This window comes from Chrysochloris asiatica, unplaced genomic scaffold (assembly GCF_000296735.1).
Source record: "Chrysochloris asiatica unplaced genomic scaffold, ChrAsi1.0 scaffold00010, whole genome shotgun sequence".
Classification (NCBI taxonomy): Eukaryota; Metazoa; Chordata; class Mammalia; order Afrosoricida; family Chrysochloridae; genus Chrysochloris; species Chrysochloris asiatica.
The window spans coordinates 33,953,641-33,974,928 of NW_006408528.1; the positions used below are offsets into that span (position 1 = coordinate 33,953,641).

At 38.9% G+C, this 21,288-nt stretch overlaps 1 protein-coding gene across 2 annotated transcripts in view; it reads right to left on the reverse strand.

Annotated features, from left to right (window-relative positions):
* Window positions 1-21,288, reverse strand: part of PTPN12 (protein tyrosine phosphatase, non-receptor type 12) — a 112,065-nt gene that overhangs the window by 66,335 nt on the left and 24,442 nt on the right. Inside the window, exon 2 of one of the 2 annotated variants that reach the window (XM_006834359.1) lies at window positions 786-894. In XM_006834359.1, the coding sequence (XP_006834422.1) occupies window positions 786-894 (109 nt within the window). Of the gene's footprint in view, window positions 1-785; window positions 895-21,288 lie in introns of those variants that run through there. The other variant, XM_006834360.1, reaches the window with a different exon arrangement.

A 21,288-nucleotide genomic window follows, 5' to 3' on the forward strand; every position in this document is an offset into this window, starting at 1 on the left:
AGTATTAGAGTCTTGGCATGGCACTGTAGGATAAGCACTAGACCACAAGGTCGATTTGAATACAAGGTGGCAGTTCAAACCCACCAGCTGCTCCTTGGAAACTCTATACAGAGTCACTATGAGATGGAACCTACTCATTGGCACTTAACAAGGTCAGTATTACTATGGGCAACGAGGATAGTAGGCATACAGGTATATGTCATCTTATGAATCATTTATGAGTAATTATTAATACCTTTAAGTCCTTTCTGTGGATACATTGATAACACTCAATATTTTAGCATTTCACAAAATTTATTCAATTACATTCATTTAAATTATCTTTTTATATTGTTTGAATGAAAATCTTCTTTGTTGGTCCTAAAAAGATATTTTCACTTGAATTTTTTGTATGTAAGTATTAAAATAATTCCGATGCTTTAATATACATGCCAGTGGCTCTGTAGGATAAGCACTAGACTGAGAATCACAAAGTTGGCAGTCTGAGTCCACTAGCTGCTCTGTGGGAAAAGATGAAGCTTTCTGCTCCCACAAAGATTTATAGTCTCAGAAACTCTATTCAGGGTCACTATGAGTGGGAACTGAAGAGAGGGCACACAACAACAACAACGTGTGTGTAAAATAACCACCATTACAAAACAACTACCAACAGGAAGCAAAAGAAGCACAATCACAATGATTTTCTTACAGTGTACCTGGAAAGAGGATTAATTACTACCTCCTTATCAATAAAACTCATTAAAAATAACACAGTTGGTCAGACTAGCAAAGGATTTCAAACTTACATGGTAGTATGTCCTTGTATCTGTTCTTTTTAACATTTTCTTCTTTTTCTCCAGTGACTGTGGGGTAAATCTTTTCTGTTCTATATTTTGTAGACAATCTTCTTAATCGCTTTAAAAAAAAAAAAAATCAAGTTTAGGAAAACACTGCTATCTTTAAAATTTTAATGATTTACAGAGATCTCTTTACAAAATTTAGCTCCTCACAATTACTCACTTTCCTATTCCTCAAACTTTACAATATTTCCCCACCAAGAATAATTATTTTAACATAAATTTAGAGATAGTATTTATTCCCAATGAAAACAAAAAAGGGGGAAACTAGAATAAATGTAACTTTACTTTTAAAAGCCATTAATAATACGTTAAGTCAGAATATTTAACTTAATCAAGCAACCACATTGGCTTAACTAAGGATCCCAACAACTGAGTTTTAAAACCATGCCAAAAAAACAAACAGAAAAAGGTTATGCACACGTGTACTTTAATCCTTCTCTCAATAAACCTTGAGCACCCATGATGTGCCAGGCTCTCTGCACAGCATACATAAGCTAATAATTACTTTACTAGACACCATCAAGCAATGTTCTTTTACATTAAATTAGAAATTTTCAACAATGAGCAATTCTGCTTATTCACTGCATTACAGAAGTGGTTTGTGGGTTAGTGACAAACTCTTACCACATATGGCAGTAGGGATGTTCTTTGGGCTGGAATATTTCTGCATGTTAGTAATACACTTCCTGTTTCCAGAAGCACTGAAAGTCAGCATTGTGAATTGTTTAAACTCTGCTCCACTACACTGAAGTTTCATTTCAAAGGACTCTACTTTCTTTCAGTCTTAAAGACATATTGAAAGCATTCTGGTTTTACTATTTAACAAAGTATAAATACAAATGAAAAAGTCTGATAAATTTAACTTTTTAATCATTTTATTTTTCCTACTTATGATGTTGGTAAGGAACCCTGTCTGGTAGTGCAGTGGGTTATGCATTGGGCTGTTAACTGCAAGGTCAGAAGTTCAAATCTACCAGCTGCTCCATGGGAGAAAGATGAGGCTTTTTGCTCCCATAAAGATTTACAGCCTCAGAAACCCTATATGAGTTGGATGATCTGACAGCACACAGCTACCACTGCCACTATGCTGGTATTTCAATTCAGAATCTTTACATCTACTATTTTTTGAAAAAAAAACACACAACTTAAGATTTTTCTTGCTTTATTTTTGTTATTGCATATTTAATAAGAGCCCTGGTGTGGTGTTCTAGGATAAGCACTGTACTGATAATTGCAAAGTTGGCAGTTCAAACCAACCAGCCATTCTAGGAAACCCTATACAAGGTTGACATCAGTTAGAATCAATACGACGGCACACAACAACAACAACATACTTTAACATACAGCACTTGAAATATTGTTACAAATAGGCATATATAGTAGAATGGTTATTTATTTTTTTTTGGACAAGCTATTAATTTGTATCACCACAATCTTAGAAACCGAAATTAAAATTTAGGAATGCATTTAAAAAAGAAAAAAGAATGATAAGACTTGCTAGCATCTTGGGACACTTCAATTGGCAAAATGTCAAAGTCTCCACAGTTATGATGCTATTTCTCATGGTAATAAAGCTCTCAAAATACATTAAGAGGGCATCTGAAAACAAGAGCTTCCACACAATACCCCTACCCAGGGTGATTTGGCAATTACAAATGAACAGAACCCTCTAACCCGAAACTGCGCTTCTACAAATTTTTCCTCCAATAAAAATGGCATGGGTGTTAAATGAAGTATACATAAATTATTTATTATAGCAGTTTATAATACCAAAAGACTGCAAACAATAAAAAAAAAAAAAGTCAGTCAAAAAAGTTAGACAAACTTAGGGACAAACTGTGACCTTATATGGTAGATGATTTCAATCACACAATCAAATATGATACTGTTGAAACAAATGTCGCAGTATTTAAAATAAAATATATATTAAGTGTAAAAAATATGTCTGCTTGGAAGTGTTGAATTTTGTAAAGCAGTTAATCAAACTTTAGCATGATGCAGAATTGTCTGTTGTTGTTAAGTGCCGTGAGTCAGTTCTGACCCAGAGACCCTGTAAAACGTAAACCACCAACCTTGCAGTTCAAACCCAATTTTGCAGTCTAGCACATTAACTCACAGCGCCACACCAGGACTCTGAGGGCTTATTAAAACAGGGACTGCTGGATCCCAACCCTAGATCTTCAGACTCAGTTAGCTGGGGTAAGGCCCCAGATACTGCATTTTAGTACGGTCCCTGGTGATGTTATCTGGGAGCCACACTTTAAGAACCAATAGTATAGGGAGGATAAAGTATTGTTAATTTTGATTAGAATGGAGGAATGGTGAACAATTTTTAGGTTCCTTTGTACTATCAAATTTTTTTGTTAAAGTAATTACGGAATTTCCTTAGGGAAAGAACAAAAAGACCAAGAAAAAGAGAAAAATATAGCTATTACATAACAAAAAAGGGAGATGGAGACCACAGTTTAGCAGCAAGTTAGGGTAAAAAAACACACCAGCTATGACAAAGAATGCTTAGAAATATTAGTTGTTGGTGTTTGTTTTTTTTTTTTTAATGTTTTATTTAAAGTGAAATAAAAATTTTTTATTTTAATTTTTTTAATGAGGAGGAAGATTTTCTAAGTTCTGGATTTCAAACTTACATTCAAAAGCTAATGGGCATCAAATTCAGGTTGCTACCATAGAAGTAGTATCCTTGGTTGCTCAGTGATTAAGCACTTGGTTACTAACAAAATGGTCTGTAGTTCAAACTCTAGCTGCTCCTAGGGGTGGCCGTCTGCTCCCGTAAAAAAAGTATTAAATAGCTTTGAGATTACATCCTATATTTAAGAGAAAAAATATTTTCCTAAATCTCTACTGCAACTTTCTCTCTCTTTTTTTTATTTTGCATTGAAAAAAATTTATATTTAGAGTTATAGCTACTTGGACTCTGTTGTTGTCAGGTGCCATGGAGTCCATTGTGACTCACAGTGGCCATGTACGGTTTCAGAACAGCTGGTGAGCTTGAACCACCGATTCTGTGGTTCAAACTGACCTTGCGGTCCAGTGCATTAACCAACAGTCCAACACCAAGACTCAGTTTAGATGACCCCGATTTTGCTGGCAACATCCAAGGTATCATAGTCGGGAGCTAGTGGAATGTATGCCTTCTTTTCTCCATCAGGCCTGATATCAAGGTGTTGACCTTGGTTCTGTGAATGTCACAGAGCTTCTTCACAGCCTGTTTTGACCTGGTGCTTGTAGGTCTTGACATCCACAGTAGTCAGAGGGAACACACTTGTTTTGGCATAGTGGTCACACTTGTTTCTCTTGGGGGTGCTCTTTGGAGACTATTTGGGTTGCCTTTGGAACTTAAGTATCTTGGACCGCTAGAAGGTGGGAGACATGGGTATCTTCTTTTTTTGTGGTTGTGAATGCCTTTCAGCACTGTCTTGGCCTTCAACACCTTTGCTTTGGCAACAGTTTGGGAGAGACAAGGGGTTTCCTTCTTTGCTTTTGGCACCATCTTCATAAAAAACCCTTTTGCAGCTCTTGAAACATCAGAAAAATCTAGCATTATATGTAGTTAGCAAAAAGCAAAATCTACCATAAAAATTCGTTTTCCAAGATTCTTCTAGAGACAAAAAAATCCCATGATATTTATCCTTGTCCTTGTGCCTGCTGATTTTGCTGTTGTTGCTGATATTTTCTTATGAGTTGCCAGTCATTCATTCTACTTTGTTGTTGTTGTTAGGTGCCATCGAGTCGGTACTGACTCACAGTGACCCTGTGCACAACAGAACGAAACAATGCCTGATCCTGGGCCAACCTCACTATTGTTGCCACACTTGAGCCCACTGATGCTGCCACTTTGCCAATCCATCTCGCTAGGGGTCTTCCTCTTTTTCTCTGACCCTCCCCACCTTACCAAACATGATATTCTCCTCCAGTGACTGGTCCCTCCTGACAATATGTCCGAAGTATGAGAGGCGGAGTTTAAGGAGCACTCTGGCTGTACTTCTTCCAACACAAATCTGTTGGTTCTTTTGGCAACCCATGGCACTTTCAATACTCTCCTCCAACACCATAACTTAAAATACCTACAAATCTTACTGGTCTTTTCTAAGGTCCAGCAAGCTCCTTGAAGGGTTTCTGATCCCTCATCAGAAACTCTTTTCTTTTTAAACTTTGTATGTAGTTCTTTGTTGTTGTTATATGCCGTGGAGTGGGTTCCGATATAGTTCTTAGAACACTAAATATTTCCTTCTCTTTGTGACAAATTCATAAAAAGGATACATCTTACTTTCCCAACTGAACTATAACTGTGAGTTACAGGATTGCTGCTGGGTAGTATTTGTAATGCCCTATACTCATAGGTAACGAGCTCTGGTAGCATAGTGGTTACGAATCGGGCTGCGAACCGCAAGGTCAGTAGTTTGAAACTACCAGCTGTTTAGCGGAAGAAAGATGAGGCTTTCTGCTCCTGTACAGGGTTGCTGAGTCAGAACAGACTCCATGGCACATAACCACCACCATCACCACACTCATAGGTATTAGATGCTCATATGTTAAATACAGCAATTTTAGATTAAGAATTTAAATGCTGATATAAATAGATGTTGTTATTTTAATACCACATCAAAATTAATGTCCAAAAAGTGCTTGAAATAGCATTAACACCAAAGTTCATCTATCTATATAAAACAGACAATATCTTCATATATAATTTGGTTCTTTTGGCAGCCCATGGCACTTGAAAATTGAGGGGCTTCAAAAAGTTCATGGGAAAAAGTTATTAGGAGAGAGAATTTTCTCATTAACATTTTGAAGTCCCCTAGGAGCATTGAGGAGTGTATTGTGGCACTGTAGTTTATGCCTGGAACCGTAAGGTTGGTTTGAGCCACAAGGCTGGTGGTTCAAACCCCTCAGCCACTCCTTGGAACCCCTATACAGAGTCTCTGATTTGGAATTGGTTCGATGACATTTGTATGAATGTGATCTGTTTGATTTCTTAGTCTCTTTTTTAACATTCTTTTACTAGAGTTTGATGCTTCAACCACACAGAATTACTCACCACCACCACCACCAATAGCTTCTACTCCTTAACAGTACAGTTTTGTCTTTTTTTTGGCACTTGCAAATGAGTTAATAGGACTGTGGCTAACGTGCTAGTTCCCTTATGAAGCCTTTCTAGAGCTTGCCCCACACCCCACCTCTTAACCTAGAGAACTCAGTCACCAGCAGTGAGTCCAAAAAGTACACTGCTTTCCTGGTGTGATGCTGTGGGTTCATATACTGCACTGTAAAGTTGGTCTGACCAACAAGGTCAGCAGTCCAAGCTCACCAGCTATTCCCTGGAAACCCTATACAGGATTGCTATGGGTTAGAACCTACATGACAGCACTTAACAACAACAACACACTGTAAACCAAAAGTGAGAGACTGTGTTATATTATTTAGCGTAGTGGTTACGAATTGGGCTGCAAACCTTAAGGTCAGTAGTTTGAAACTATCAGCTGTTCCGCGGGAGAAAGATGAGACTTTCTGCTCCTGTAAAGATTTACAGCCTTGGAAACCCTGTACAGGGTCACTATGAGTCGGAACCAACTCCATGGCACATAACAACAACAACAACAACATCAAAAGCAATGCAAGTTCCATTAAAAATAGGTAATCTGTTCTTTCAAGATTTAACTAGCCTTCTCAGATAATATAGATGACGTCTTTAATACATCAGAATTTTTGTTGCAAACAAAATCTGAGCCTAATAGTCACATATTCACTTTGTCTTCAAGTTCCACATACATTTTTTTATTTCCTATTTCTTAAAATATTTGCTGTGAGTCAGAACAACTTGAGGGCAATGGGTTTTAATTCTAAATCATGGAGTCCTGGTGGCACTCAGTTACTAACCCAGGACTGGTGGTTGGAACCTAGCAGCCTAGCAGCTCTGCTTACACAAAGGTTTATACCTTGGAAACCCTAATAGGCAATTCTACTCCCTTTCTTAGAGTCCCTATGAATCAGTATCAACTCAATGGTAGTGAAGTATTTTGGAATCGTAAATTCTGGTGTGGCTGTGCTGCTTGGGTGGCGCTGTGGGCTAAAACGTCAGACTGCAAAGTCGTTTGAACTGCAAAGTTGGCGGTTCAAGCTCACTAGCTACTGCTTGGAAACCCTACGCAGGGTCGCTATGGGTCAGAAGTGACTCGTTGGCACTTCACAACAACAACAACCCCTGAAATTGTACTGCTTCTGCCAGTGCTCTGAAAAATCACTGAGACTGTTACTGGGAATGCATCTGAATTTTAAAAAGAAGGCAAAGGTACGTGGTTTGCTCACGATTGTCCTCAAAAATAACTATTGAGAATAAACTGGTTTCATAATAGAAAATTTAAATTATTTCAGTCTCAAAAGTCATTCAATTTTAATGCTAATTTTACTCTCACCACACAAATTGCATGATCATCAAGCCAAAGGGCGTTTTTGTTTTCAGAACAATTTGGCAAAATCAAATTCTGGCTTAGTGTTGGACAACACTGTTTCTCACACATACATCAAACAGGCCAAATAAATAAATAGATTGCAACTTCATAGGCCAAAAAGGAAAAAGAAACTTTTCATCTTTGGCCTTTTTAATCATCTCATACAAACCAACTCCTTATAATATAGCTGACAACAAAAAAATTACTGGGATGCTTGGAATAAGACTGTATACTCTTGTTTCTGCTTTTTTTTTTTTATTATTATAGTTTTTCTTTTCTCCCTCCTTTGAGATTAAAACAGCCTAATTACACCACAAAGTCATAAATAAGGCAGAGAACATACTCTGAAGGTGGTTTGGTCACCCGAGATTATTAAAAATGGCTGACTGCTAACAATATACACAAATATATAAAAATGCAAGTCTAATATACAAATAAATCTTGTTTTTTAAAGTACTTTCAAGAAAAAAGGGGAAAATAGCAGGGCCTTAGAAGTTTCCCTTATATTTTCCTCCTCTTTTGTAAGTTCATGTTGTGGTTTTGGCTGGATTGTGGAGAACAAGCGTCATCTGCAGGTGGCGATGCCTGGCATGAGGCGGCGGGATGGCAGTTAAGAGATTATGGGATGGGGAGTGGAAATGAATAGGTGTTGTGACTCCTTTTTTAAAATAAAGTTGAACTTTTCCTTTTTGGCTGTCTAGTCAGTCTCTGTCTTCTGCTTCTTGCTATAAACAATGTCATGCTTGTCATCTTCAGCTGCTTCAGTCTAGCTCCTTCTCATCTCTATCGTCCCTGTTCCTCACCATCAGCTTCCTCCTCCCCTTCCTTTACACATTCTTCCTCTTCTTCCTCTACAGTATTGCCAGACTCCCATTTTCCACCTTAGTGCTTCCTTCTCCTCTAAGTCTTCGGTGGCGATCTCGGAACTGGTGTCCACAGCATCATCTGGCATGGTGGGCACGCTGGTGTATTGGATTATAAAATTTGAGTTTGGGGACTCTGGTAGGAAAGCTGCCAGCTAGCCATGTGGTGAGTGGTAATTAGATGCGGGAACAATGCAAATATGCTCTTTAGAACAGTTGTAAATTCTGACCTATAACAACCCTACATAGGACTTCCAAGGTGCAGCTGGTGGGCTTGAATCACCAACCTCATGGTCAGCAGTCCAGGGCTTATCCTACAGCACCATATCAGGACTCCTCAGAGCAGTTCTTGTTGTTAAATGCCATCGAGTCACTTCCAACTCATAGTAATCCTACATAGGGTTTCCATAGAGTCAGACTGAGGAGCTTGAACCACCAACCTTGCAGTCCAGTGTACTAACCCACAGCGCCACACAAAGACTCAATGTTGTTATTGTTAAGTGCCATCAAGTTGGTTCTGACCCACAGCAACCCCATATAGGGTTTCCAAGGCTGTTAATCTTTATGGGAACAGAAAGCCTCATCTTTCTCTCGGGAAGCCACTCGTAGTATTGAACTGCTAACCTTGAGGTTAGCAGCCTAACTTGTAATCACTATGCTACCAGAGCTCCTTCAGGACTCAATGTTATTGTTAAGTGCCGTCGAGTTGGTTCCAACCCATAGCCACCCTGTATAAGATTTCCAAGAAGACACTAGTGAGCCTGAACTGCCAACCCTGCAGTTCAAACGGCTTTGCAGTCTGGTGCATTAACCCACTGCACCACATCAGGACTCCTCAGGACTCAGTTAGACAGAGTAAAACTGCTCCATAGGGTTTCTAAGGCTGTAATCTTTATGGAGAAAGTACACCTAGTGGCACAGTGGTTAAGCATTCGGCTGCTTACTGAAACCAACTGCTCCAATGAAGGAAGATATGGCTGTGTCTGCTTCTGTAAAGATCGTTGTTGTTGCTATATGCCATGGAAATGACAGCTTTGGAAATCCTAAGGGGCAGTTCTACTATGTCCTGCAGGGTTTAGGTTTTGGACTCTTTACAGCAGTAGATTGCCTCATCTTACTTTCTCCCCAACTTTCCGATAGCAGCTGACTGCCTCTAGGGCTCCCACAAGCAGCTAAAAGAACCAAAGGGTCTTTCCATTGCAAGCTCCACCTTTAATTGCAAAATATGTAACTCCTGCTTCAAATTAATCTTCCTGTCTTTGCTCTTGCTTTGAATATTGCTATATAAAATACTGACTTGTCTGTCATTTCCCTCCCCAGAAATGGATGCCTCTTAAATTTAAGTCAGGAATGAAGTACTTTATGAACCTTTAGATAATAAAGGCCACTCTTATGAAGCTTTGTATAATAGCATTCCTAATCTAGGACATATCCCAATGTATAGTAATTATTTATATATGCACATATTCCATTTCTTCTAGAACATCAATTCCCTGAGATCGCAAACCATATCTTCTTAATCCACGAACACCAGCATCCAGCTGGTCTATTGCCATAGAGATTATAACCCGAAATCCCAATGGGGCAGTTGTACTCTGACACATGGGATTGGGTTGCTATGAGTCAAAAATTGACTAGATAGCACAAAAAACATTATGATCTGTAAATTCATGACACTGGGTAGATTCAAACAATCAACCCTTCAGTTAGAAGCTGAGTGCTTATCCAATTATGCCACCCAGGGATTCCCATGACACAGAGCAGGAAGCTAGTACTTCTCAAGTAGTAATGCCCTGAGAAAATGAATGCAAATCAGAATTGTCCAGAATACTTATGTTTATTTCCACTTCACAATTGGGCAGCTTGAGTTAAAAAAAAAAAAAAAAAAGTGGAGTTCAATTCCCAGTTTTATAAACTACTAGTAAAGAAAGTTTCCTCAACATTGCAGCTTTGTAATCTTACCTAGTTATTAATTTTGAGGATTTATTTTAAAATGAAACTTTACACATTAAACATTATATTTAAAAATAACAAGTATGTTGTTGTTAATAAGTGCTAGTAAGTCGGTTTTGACTCATAGCGATCCTGTATGAGTTTCTGAGGGTTTCCAAGGCCTTTTAACTCTTTGTGGGAGCAGAAAAAGCCTCATCGCTCTCCCACAGAGTGTCTGGTGGGCTCGAACCGCTGACCTAGTGATTCATAGCCCAATGCTCATCCCAAGTATGACAAAATGTAAAAACAAAGAGAAAATAAATTAATTAAAAAATATATATATCAAAACAAGCCTGTTACAATTTTTGCAGCGCCTACACAAGTGGAGTCCTGGTGTGGGGCTGTGGGTTAATGCGCCAGACTGTAAAGTCATTTGAACTGCAAGGTTGGCAGTTCAAGCTCACCAGCTGCTCCTCGGAAACCCTGTATAAACAGGGTTACTATGGGTTGGAATCGTCTCAACAGCACTTAATAGCAACAACACAAATAAATACTTTCTTAAAGGAGAAAACTTAAATTCTCAAAGAAAATATAGTGCTTTCTCAGTTAGGAAACTGTAATCCAAGCTTATCTTCTTCTCAGCTCAAGTGGTATTTTTATGCAAATGCAAATAAAAATCTCACTTGAATTAGCAGGACCAAAAATTATTTGATCACATCTTATTGAAATGAAGCTATCTAGAAGAGTGTTCATAAGTTTGCTTGACTTTTCTCCATGCAATGAATGCACCCAGTGGGTCCACTTTGTCCAGGTCAATATTGATTTCAAATATGATTTATATTACAGGCCTCATAATAAACTACCGCCCCCCCCCTTCAGGGGAGAGCACGAACAGTCTGGGTATTAAAACTATGACCACTAGCTAAGTCCTCCTTCTGGGCTAAGTGCCTTGATCTTAATTTAAGAAAATACAATCACTATAGCCCCTGGCCCCCAATTTGGTCTCTTTAAATAGCACTGTTTAAGCACTTGGCTGTTAACCGGAAAGTCAGGAGTTCAAAGCTATCTACCAACTGTTCAATAGGAGAAAGGTGTGACAGTTACCTTCTGTAAAGATTGTTGTTAAGAAGTGCCGTAGAGTTGATTCTGACTCATAGCAACCCTGTATAGGATTTCAGGGGGAGCGGGTAATCCTATCTTGTAGTTCCAACTGATTTTGTGGTCAAATGCTTATCCTGTGGTGGCACACCAGGACTCTTCTGTAAAGATTACAGCCTTGGAAATCACATGGGAGCTCACCTTTGTCTTATAGAGGGTTGCTGTGAGTCAGAACCAACTCGAACAGGGTTTTAGTCTTCATGTTGCTGTTAAGTGCCATCATATCAGTTCTGATTAATAGTGACCCTGCTCAGGGTGTCTGAGGAGTGGCTGGTGAGTTTCAACTGTTGACTTTGCAATTCAAACCAACCTTGTGGTCCAGGGCTTTATCCTAGAGTGCCACACACCAGGATTCCTTAGTCTCCATAAGGGAAAGAATAAGCAGCTAAGCCCAGACACTCAATGTTAAAAACACACATCAAAATTGCACATATAGCCCCAGCTTTGAAAAAAGGTAAAATGTGAACCATTTGTTTGCAGCAAGAGTCAAGTGTGCACTTGCAGCAGTTGAGAGGCAGAGAGTGTGGAAATCTCCAAGCTCCTTCCCTGGGAACTAAGTTGAGCATACATATTTCTATATTTCACATAGGCTGTGGATCTAGCCTATCATTCCTGCTTTTATCATATTAGTTAGTTTAGGTTCTATGTGTGGTACCCATGAATTTACTTAGTACAACTTTTCTATCCAAAGCTGTCTTCTTGTTGTTGTTAAGTGCTATTGATTCGGGTTCAGACCCATAGCGACCCTATATAGGGTTTCCGGAGAGCAGCTGGTGAGCTTGAACTGCTGGCCTTGCAGTTAACCCACAATGTCACACCAGAACTCCAAAGTCTTCTTAATGGCCACCAAATGATTGGGTGAAATTATGCAAATAAGGTGTATAAGGCTCTAATGCCAGGACTGGCTAGTTTTGCAATCCTGCTAGGATTAAAAGGAGCTGTCTCAACAGCAAGAACAGCCAATCCCAAACCCTCAAAGAAAGAAGAGCTATGAGGTGAAAAAGTAGAAGCATGGGGAGACAGAGCAGCTGCAGACTTCTCCGCCCATAGACTAAGTAAAGCAGAGTACTTACCAGCAGGAGGCTGGCTTGCAGAATGTGTCCTTTGGGCATTTAACAGACTGGTGAAAGGAGCTTTGTAACACTTGTCTGAGCAAGGAAGAGGCTGAAGGGCCACATGACTCAGAGGCATGCCTGGAGTACTTCAGAGAAGATAGATTCCTGACTGGAGAACTGCTGCATCCTGAGTTGTTTATGTTCCTGAACTGTACCCTGTTCATTTCCTTAATAAATTCCATACTCTTGAGTATTGTCTATGACTTCTGTGAGGTCGCTGCAGTGGATTATGGAATTCAGGTGTGAAGCAGAGCACACTGTGGGAGTGAGGGTTAGTGTCAGAATAGGATAAAGAAGATTGAAGGGTGGAGGCATGTCTGACCTCTGCCTCCCTCATTAAGAATCTGCCTCAGGCTGATTTTGAGTTAGATTCTCCTTTCCTTTTGTGAAGTCAAAGGAAGACAGATAATGCCACCACATTTTTTAAGTTGGTATGAATTGGCAAGTTACTTTTTGGGTCTGAGAATGCTTAGAAAACATTTCCATGTAAATTAATGGTAGTTGTGTCTTCACTTTATACCATTTCAGCTAATGAAAGATGATGTTCTAAACTTTTAGATAGCAGGAAAAACCTTTATCTATTATTAACAGCATAGATGCATAATTCTATTTATCTTTATAAAAACAAGTACAGCACAGTGAAAGAGTTATTTTTGTAATTTAAGAGAGCACAATACAATAGTTAACCACTACGTGGAAACAAATGATTTTTTTGCTAGGCTCAAATGTCACAAAACTGTGGTCAACAAACATAATTTTGTAAAAGAGAAACCTGCACTTCCTGGTAAATCATTAACTAACTTCTAAGCCAATTTCAAATACAATTCTTCCCTTTTCCATTTCTACTGAAGCGAATTTTATGAAAAGTCACCAATAATCCTCCCAAAGGCATCCAGTATCTATATCCTCAATTCAAGATTGAACTCTGATGATCTGCTCCCTTTTGAGACTCCTTTCTTAGATTCTATGGTTCTCTTACTTCCTTACCAGTCCTTTTCGGGTTCCTTCTTTGCTTTCCAGCCCCACTATGGAACCGTTGTATCCTCCTAATCATACCTTTAACTCTTCCTAGTCCTGACCTTTCTTTGCAGTTAATAGTTCTATATTCAAATTGTTAACTGCATATCCACAAGAGAAAATTCCCCCTGCAATTCAAACCTCACTACATACAAAGCACTACATACAAAGTTATCGGATTTTTTCAAAGGTTCCTCTGTCTCTTTTATTCTCATGGCACTTCTGCCTTTCTTAGGCATTCAGGCTTAAAATCCAGTAGTTCTGGATATCTCTATCCCCTACTCCCCATCTGCTCATCTCACATCCAATCAATTTTAAGTTTTGGTAAATCCACTTTAGTAAACCTCTCCTAAATCTGGTCCTTACGTTCTAGTCCCACTTAATTTTTCTTTCTTTAATTACATTTCTTTTTTTCTTTCAATTAGACAATGAAAAGATTTAAAGTGACTGAGGTAAAAAGGGAGAAATACAGTGGTCATGAAAAGAAAAAAAGAAAGGAAAATTAATGATGCCAAGAAGTAGAAACAGAGAGATGCATTTATTTTAATTAAACCATGTATGCAAAGCACCCTGCATCTGGAATATAGCATATCCTTTAAAATGTGTAAATGATGAGATTAAGTATGTGATTTTTAACAGATAAGGAATTTAAGGGGAAATTTTTAATTAGTTGCTTTAGATTAGCTGATTTGTTATTCAAACTAGCAGATACTCAAATTCTACAAGATTTTAAATATTCTTAAAGAACATTTTAAACACTTTTTGACAGTGCCCTAAGACTTGGTATCATACCTGAGTATGATATTTGAGATCACACTACGTGTTATCAGCTCCAGTTCCTGTTTTTAAAAAAAGCTAGTTTAATTACATTCTACTAATCTATTTAATGGAGGGTCAGAGAAGAACAGGAAGACCCCCAAAGAGATGGATTGGCCAACTAAAGTGTGGCAACAGAAGTGAGGGTGGCCCAGGATCAGGCAGTGTTTCGTTCTGCTGTGCATATAACGTCCCTATGGGTAGGTACTGACTTGATGGCACCTAACAACAACAGTCTATTTAAACTGCACTGTTGTTGTTGTTGTTAAGTGCCGTTGAGTCGGGTCCGACCCATAGCGACCCTGTACAGGGTTTCCGAGGGTGTTAGAGAATTAAAAAAAATCTTGGGTCAAATTCTAGAATGGTAAAATAAATTCTCCTTAAGGGCCCTGTTGTTGTTGTTGTTAAGTGCCGTCAAGTCGATTCCAACCCATAGTGACCCTGTATAGGGCTTCCAAGGAGCAGCTGGAGAGCCTGAACCACCGACCTTGCAGTTCAAACGACTTTGCAGTCTGATGCATAAGCCCACAGTGCCACACCAACAAATGATTTGTGCTTGACTACTGCTATTATTGGAGCTCTGGTAGTGTAGTTGTTACGAGTTGGGCTGCCAACCTCAAAGTCAGCAGTTCGAAACTACCAGCGGCTCTGTGGGAGAAAGATGAGGCGTTTTGCTACCATAAAGATTCATAGCCTCGGAAACCCTGTGCAGGGTCACTATGAGTCGGAACTGACTCCATGGTACTTACCAACAACAATAACAACTGCTGTTGTTATGCAGTTGAGTCAGGTCCAACCCATATCAACCCTATATAGGGTTTCAAAGGAGCAGCTGGTGAGCTTGAACTGCTGACCCTTGTGGTTCAAACCAACTTTGCAGTCCAGTGCATTAATGTACAGCACCACACCTAAAGAAATCCTGGTGAGGCACTGTAGAATAAGTACTGGACTGCTAACCACAAGGTCGGCAGTTCAAATCCACCAGCCACTCCTTAGAAACCCTATACAGGGTTGCTGAGTCAGAACCAACTAGATGAGACTTAGAAACAACAACCAACCTAATGGTTACCATAATTGACTCAATGGCTTTGGTTTTTATTACACTCCTGACACTTGACATTACCCATCGAACTAGAATATAATCGTTGTTGTTGTTAAGTGCTTTGGAGTTGGTTCAGAGTGTACTATAAACGGTTTCTAAGGAGCAGATAGTGGGTTTGAACTGCTGACAATGAAGTTCCCAGTACTGTGCTCATCTTACATGACCACACCAGAAGCTCAACTAGACTACAATGTTTGTTGTTGTTAAGTGCATAATACAAGCTTATTAATCATATTTTTTCACATTTTCATTTTAACTCCCTAAGTCTACAACTATCAAGGCATCAAGGAGTCCTGGTGGTGCAAATGCTTAAGAATATGGATGATAACTGAAAGGTTGTGAACCCACCTAGCAGCTCTATGGGAGAAAGAGTTGCCAATCTGCTTCCACAAAGATTATAGCCAAGAGAACCCTCTACGTGACAGCTCTACACTGACTGCAACATAGGTCAAGTGATATGAGTCAGACTCAATGAAGAATCCTTAAGAAGAATAAAGTTATCTGTTTGTCAATTCTTTCCATCAAAGCAAACCAAAATTTAACCTTGTTTAATGTAAGGAATCTGTGTGTTTCAGATATAAAAAGCTGTTTATTAATGAAGAATCGGCTTTAATGCAATCATTAACCATCCTCTAAAAGGAAGGAGAGAGATTAAGTAGAGATAAAGCAAAGGCAGCCTGCCAAACTTTTGTTTGTGAAATTGTTTTAAATTCTTAACAGGACAAACTGTTTGGCAGGTCATTCCTAGATATATTCCTAAGAAAACTAAAAACATATGCTCACATAAAAACTTCTGCACAAATGTCCATAGCAGTATTATTTCATAATAGCCATAGTGGAAACAACTCATGTCCATTAACTGATGAATATATAAACAAAATAAAATATTCATACAATGGCATATCATTCAGTCATAAAAAGAATTCTCAGCATAGAGAAGCCTAAAACATTATACTAAGTAAAAGAAGCCACACATTATATAAATCTATCAGAGATGTTCAGAACAGATAAATCCTGACAGAAAGTAGGTTAATGGTTGTCAGGTGATTGCAATTAGAAGAAAATTAGGTATGACAGCTAAAGGATATGCCGTTTCTGAAATATTCTGAAAATAGTGGTGATAGTATACAACATTTGGCATGTATATTACAGGGAGTGCATTGTCTCTATAAGATAATCATTGGACTGTGAACCACAAGGACAGTGGTCCGAGCCTCCCAGCCATTCCAAGGGAGGAAGATGAGGCTTTCTGCTCCCGCAAAGATTTAAAAAGCATCGGGAACCCTATATAGGAGTCATTATGAGTTGGAACTGACTGGATAGCACTTAACAACACCAAAGAGAAAGTTGTTATAAAATTTTCCTTAATAGGTTAGGGACTATTGCTAATAATAATCACCGGCAGCTTCAGAGCAGTCAGACCAAGACAGATAAAGTTTTACCCTGTAAAAAGGAAATTACCCTAGGAAAAAGTTTTACCCTAGGAAAAAGGAATTATCCATTCTCCACAAATTGAGCATCACTCTATCTTTATTCTTCATCTCAGACATTAATTTTCATTGGGATATTAATTCCACAGGACAAGAAATGTAGAATCTGACCTAAATAGAAGCAATTCGAGGTGATTACAAATCTAACAATTAGTTCTATTAAAATTTTGGGGCAATGATTAGCACATTAACAACTGCTGTTGTTAAGTGCTGTTGAGTCAGGTCCGACCCATAGCAACCCATTTTCAGGGAGGGACAGAGTTAGTCTGAGCAGGAGAGTTAAAACTCTTACAAGTTTCTAAGCAGTTGATGACCAAACCACAGCAAAGAAACGAGACAAAAATTCAGGACGACTAGATATTTAAGAGAGTAAAGACAAGTAGAAAAAAGAGGGAAAATATTAGTAAGCCATTTGAAATTAGGGTAAAATCTAAATTCCATAACAATAATTTAGGATCAATAAGGAAGACTAAAACAAAAGAATTAACCCTAAACGTGGGCAATTAGGATGATGCTGAATTGGCTCTGACCCATAGCGATCCTGTATAGGTTTCCCGATGGTGCAGCTGATGAGCTCGAACCACTGACAGTGTGGTTCAAAAGGACTTTGCAGTCCAGCCCATTAGTCTGCAGCACCACACCAGGATTCCCATCAGGATGACAATGGTGTACCTAGGAGTTGGTTTTGATTCATAGCAACCATGAATAGAGTTTCCAAGGCTGTAAATCCTTACAGGAGCAGAAAGCCTCATCTTACTCCTGTGGAACCGCTGGTAGTTTCGAACTGTTGAGATAGTCAGGCTAGCAGCCCAATTCATAATCACTATACTACCAAAGCTCCTTAATCAGGATGACAGATGTTATTTTTGATACTTAGCACTGAGAAGCTCTGCAAAAAGGATTTCATTTTGGCTTTATAAAAAGGTCGAGCTATATGTACTATTATGAAGATATGCATACACCCAGTTACTGAAGGCATGATTTTTGTCTTCACCTTGGTGGTGGTGGTGGTTGGTGTAGGCAATCAAGTTGGTTCCGACTCACAGTGCTCCTGTACAGAATCAGGATTTCTGAGACTGTAAATCTTTATGGGAGAAGAAAGCCTTAACTCTCCCTCAGAGTGACTAGTAGATTCAAACTCTGACCTTTCTGTTAGCACTCCAGTTCATAATCCACTGTTATCTCCTTACAATGCTTAGTAGTGCCCCCCCACGTTTTACTCCCCCCTCAAAAAATAATGTCATGTTACAACTGTGTTTGTTGTTAAGTGCCATTGAGTTGGTTCCAACTCATAGTGGCCCTGTAATAAGGTTTTGAAGAGCAGCTAGTATGTTTGAACCTCTGACCCTTTGGTTCAAACTGACCTTGCGGTCCAGTGCTTATCCTACAGCACCACACCAGGACTCCATGTACCTGTACCTACTAATATAAGGGGGTGCTTCAAAAAGTTTTGTGGGAAACCGGAATGAAAAGATAATGGTATTTTTCTATGAAATTTTTATAACCCCTTTGCCAATGATCAAGATTTACACAGTAATTTAATAAAAATATAATGTCTATATACAGGAAATACGTAACTAAAAAAATAACTTACTACAAACTTAGAATGGGTTTCTTATTTATTTATATTTTTTAAATTTTTATTGTGAATTGAGTGATAGTTTACATGGGAGAACACTGGTTTTATACTCATCTTTGCAATTATTTACAATCCTCTCCATGCATCATCATTCAACAGTATTTGCATCTATTCCCTCTGTTATATTTTCTTTTGGAGGATGTACACAAAAACACTCAGGAAGATACAATCATTTAAACAACCAAAGTGCACATTCTGCAAGCCTGACTCCTGGCTGCCAGCATCCAGTCCCTCTCTTTTCCATGAGTCTAGAGTCCTCAGCTGCTCTCTCTCTCAATGTCCTCATTGCTGCCTCCATCTCTGATGTTGCTTCTCTGGATAGGGTCCCACATTTCGCTCGTGCTCTTCTCCCTTAATGGTCCTAGGGTCCTCTGTTCCTGGACTATAAGATTAACTACTCCCCCTTTTTTGTTACAAAACTTCTACCTTTACAGTTTTAAGAGTCGCAATTAGTCATGATAACAATTACTCACTACTGAATCATATGAATCTTATCCCCGTCTCCTTTGACCAGACAATGGGTTTCTTATTTAAAAGAAACAATAGATACTTCAGAGTTTCTCAATTAAAATCAGCAAAGTTTTTTAATAGACGGTATGACATTTGGACAACTTTCAAAACCATGGTCAAAGCCACATAAGAAAATTTACTAATAATTATCTCCAGCAGAAACTTTCCCCAGATAAGGAAAAGATCTGCCACAGTCTGTGTAGCGATCTTTGAGGAAAAAGCAAATTAAAGCTGACTATAAATGCTATTGATTATACTTGAATTATGAAGTCACATATTTCTGGGATGATTGAGGGCACTATACTATGGGAATGAAGTCATGTTTTCATTAGGATTGTTCAACTTTAATAAACTTTTAATAAACTTCACTGTGCTAAGCAATCAGTGGCCATTGAGTTGATTCAGAATTATGGTGACCCTGGGTCTATCAAAGAACTGTGCTTCACAGGTTTTCCAATGGCTGGTTTTCTGAAGTATGTCTCTAGACTACTTTCTAGGAACCTCTGGGTGGACTTGAACCTACAGCATTTTCAGTTAGCAGCAGAGCACATAAGCTGTATGCAGCACCCAGAACTCTCTTTGTACTAAAGATGAACATAAACATGCAGTTGTTTGAGTCCCTGGGTGATGTAAATGGTTAGTGCAATTAACCAATGGCAGAAGGTTCATTAATTAATTATGAATTAACCGTTAAATACATACACACACATGGAGTCCTGATGTGGCACTGTAGGATAAGCAGTGGACTGCAAGGTTGTTTGAACTGCAAGATGGCAGTTCAAATTCTCCAGTCACTCCTCAGAAACCCTAATTCAGGGTCACTATGAGTCAGAACCAACTCAACGGCACTTAGCAACAACAACATATAAGTATACACACACATGTGCGCGCACACATACATTATGTTGTTGTTGCTAAGTGCCACGGAGTCAGAATCCTACTCATAGCGACCCTGTATAGGATTGCTAAGTGCCATCGCGTCCCATTAACCAGCAGCACCACACCAGAAGTCCCACATACGTATATTTACATATATATGAAGTGTGGCATCCTTGTGTGTCACTGCAGATAAAGCCAAATATTACAACAAAATATGCAAAGATCTGGAGACAAAAAGCCAAAAAGGAAGAGCATGCTTAGCATTTCTCAAGCTGGGGGAACTGAGAAAAAATTTAAGCCTCGACTTTCGTTATTGAAAGATTCTCTGGGCAAATTATTGAATGATGCAGAAAGCATCAAGAGAAGATGGAAGGACTACACAGAGTCACTGTACCAAAAGGAAATGGTTAATGTTGAACCGTTTCAAGAGGTAGCATATGATCAAGAGCCAATGATACTGAAGGAAAAATCCAAAGTGCACTGAAGGAATTGGCAAAGAACAAGGAACCAGGAATTGATAGAATAAAAATTGAAATCTTTCAAGAAAGTCAGGTGGTACAGGAGGTATTCACTTATCTATGCCAAGAAATTTGGAAGACAACTATCTGGCCGACTGATTGGAAAAAATCCGTATTTGTGCCCATTGTCACCAAAGAGAGGTGACCCAAGAGAATGTGGAATTCATCAGTCGATATTTTTGATATCCCGTGTAACGTTTTACTGAAAATAATACAGAAACAGCTACAAGGATACATTGACAGAGAACTTCCAGAGGTTCAAGCAGGATTCAGAAGAGGCCGTGGAACGAGGGATATCAATGCTGATGTCCGATGGATCTTAGCTGAAAGCAGAGAATATCAGAAAGATGCTTACCTATGCTTTATTGACTACGCAAAGGCTTTCAATTGTGTGGATCATAACAGGCGATGGACAACATTGCGAAGTATGAGTGTTCCGGAACACTTAATTGTGCTCATGAGGAATCTGTACGTGGACTAAGAGGCAGTTGTTCGAATAGAACATGGGAACACTGAATGGTGTAAAATTAAAAAGGTGTGTGACAAGGCTGTATTCTTTCACCATACTTATTCAACCTGTATGCTGAGCAAATAATCAGAAAAGCTGGGTTATATTAAGAAAAATGTGGCATCAGGATTGGAAGAAGACTCATTAACAACCTGCGATATGCAGAGGATACAACCTTGCTTGCTGAAAGTGAGGAAGACTTCAAATATTTACTGATGAAGATCAACGAACACAGCCTTTGGTACAGATTGCATCTCAATGTAAATAAAGAAAACGAAAATCCTCACCACTGGACCAATAAACATTCTTATCATTGGAGAAAAAACTGAATTTGTCGAGGACTTCACTCTTTTTGGATCAACTATCAACACTCATGGAAGTAGTAGTCAAGAGATCAGACAACGTATTGCATTAGGCAAATCTGCTGCACAAGACCTT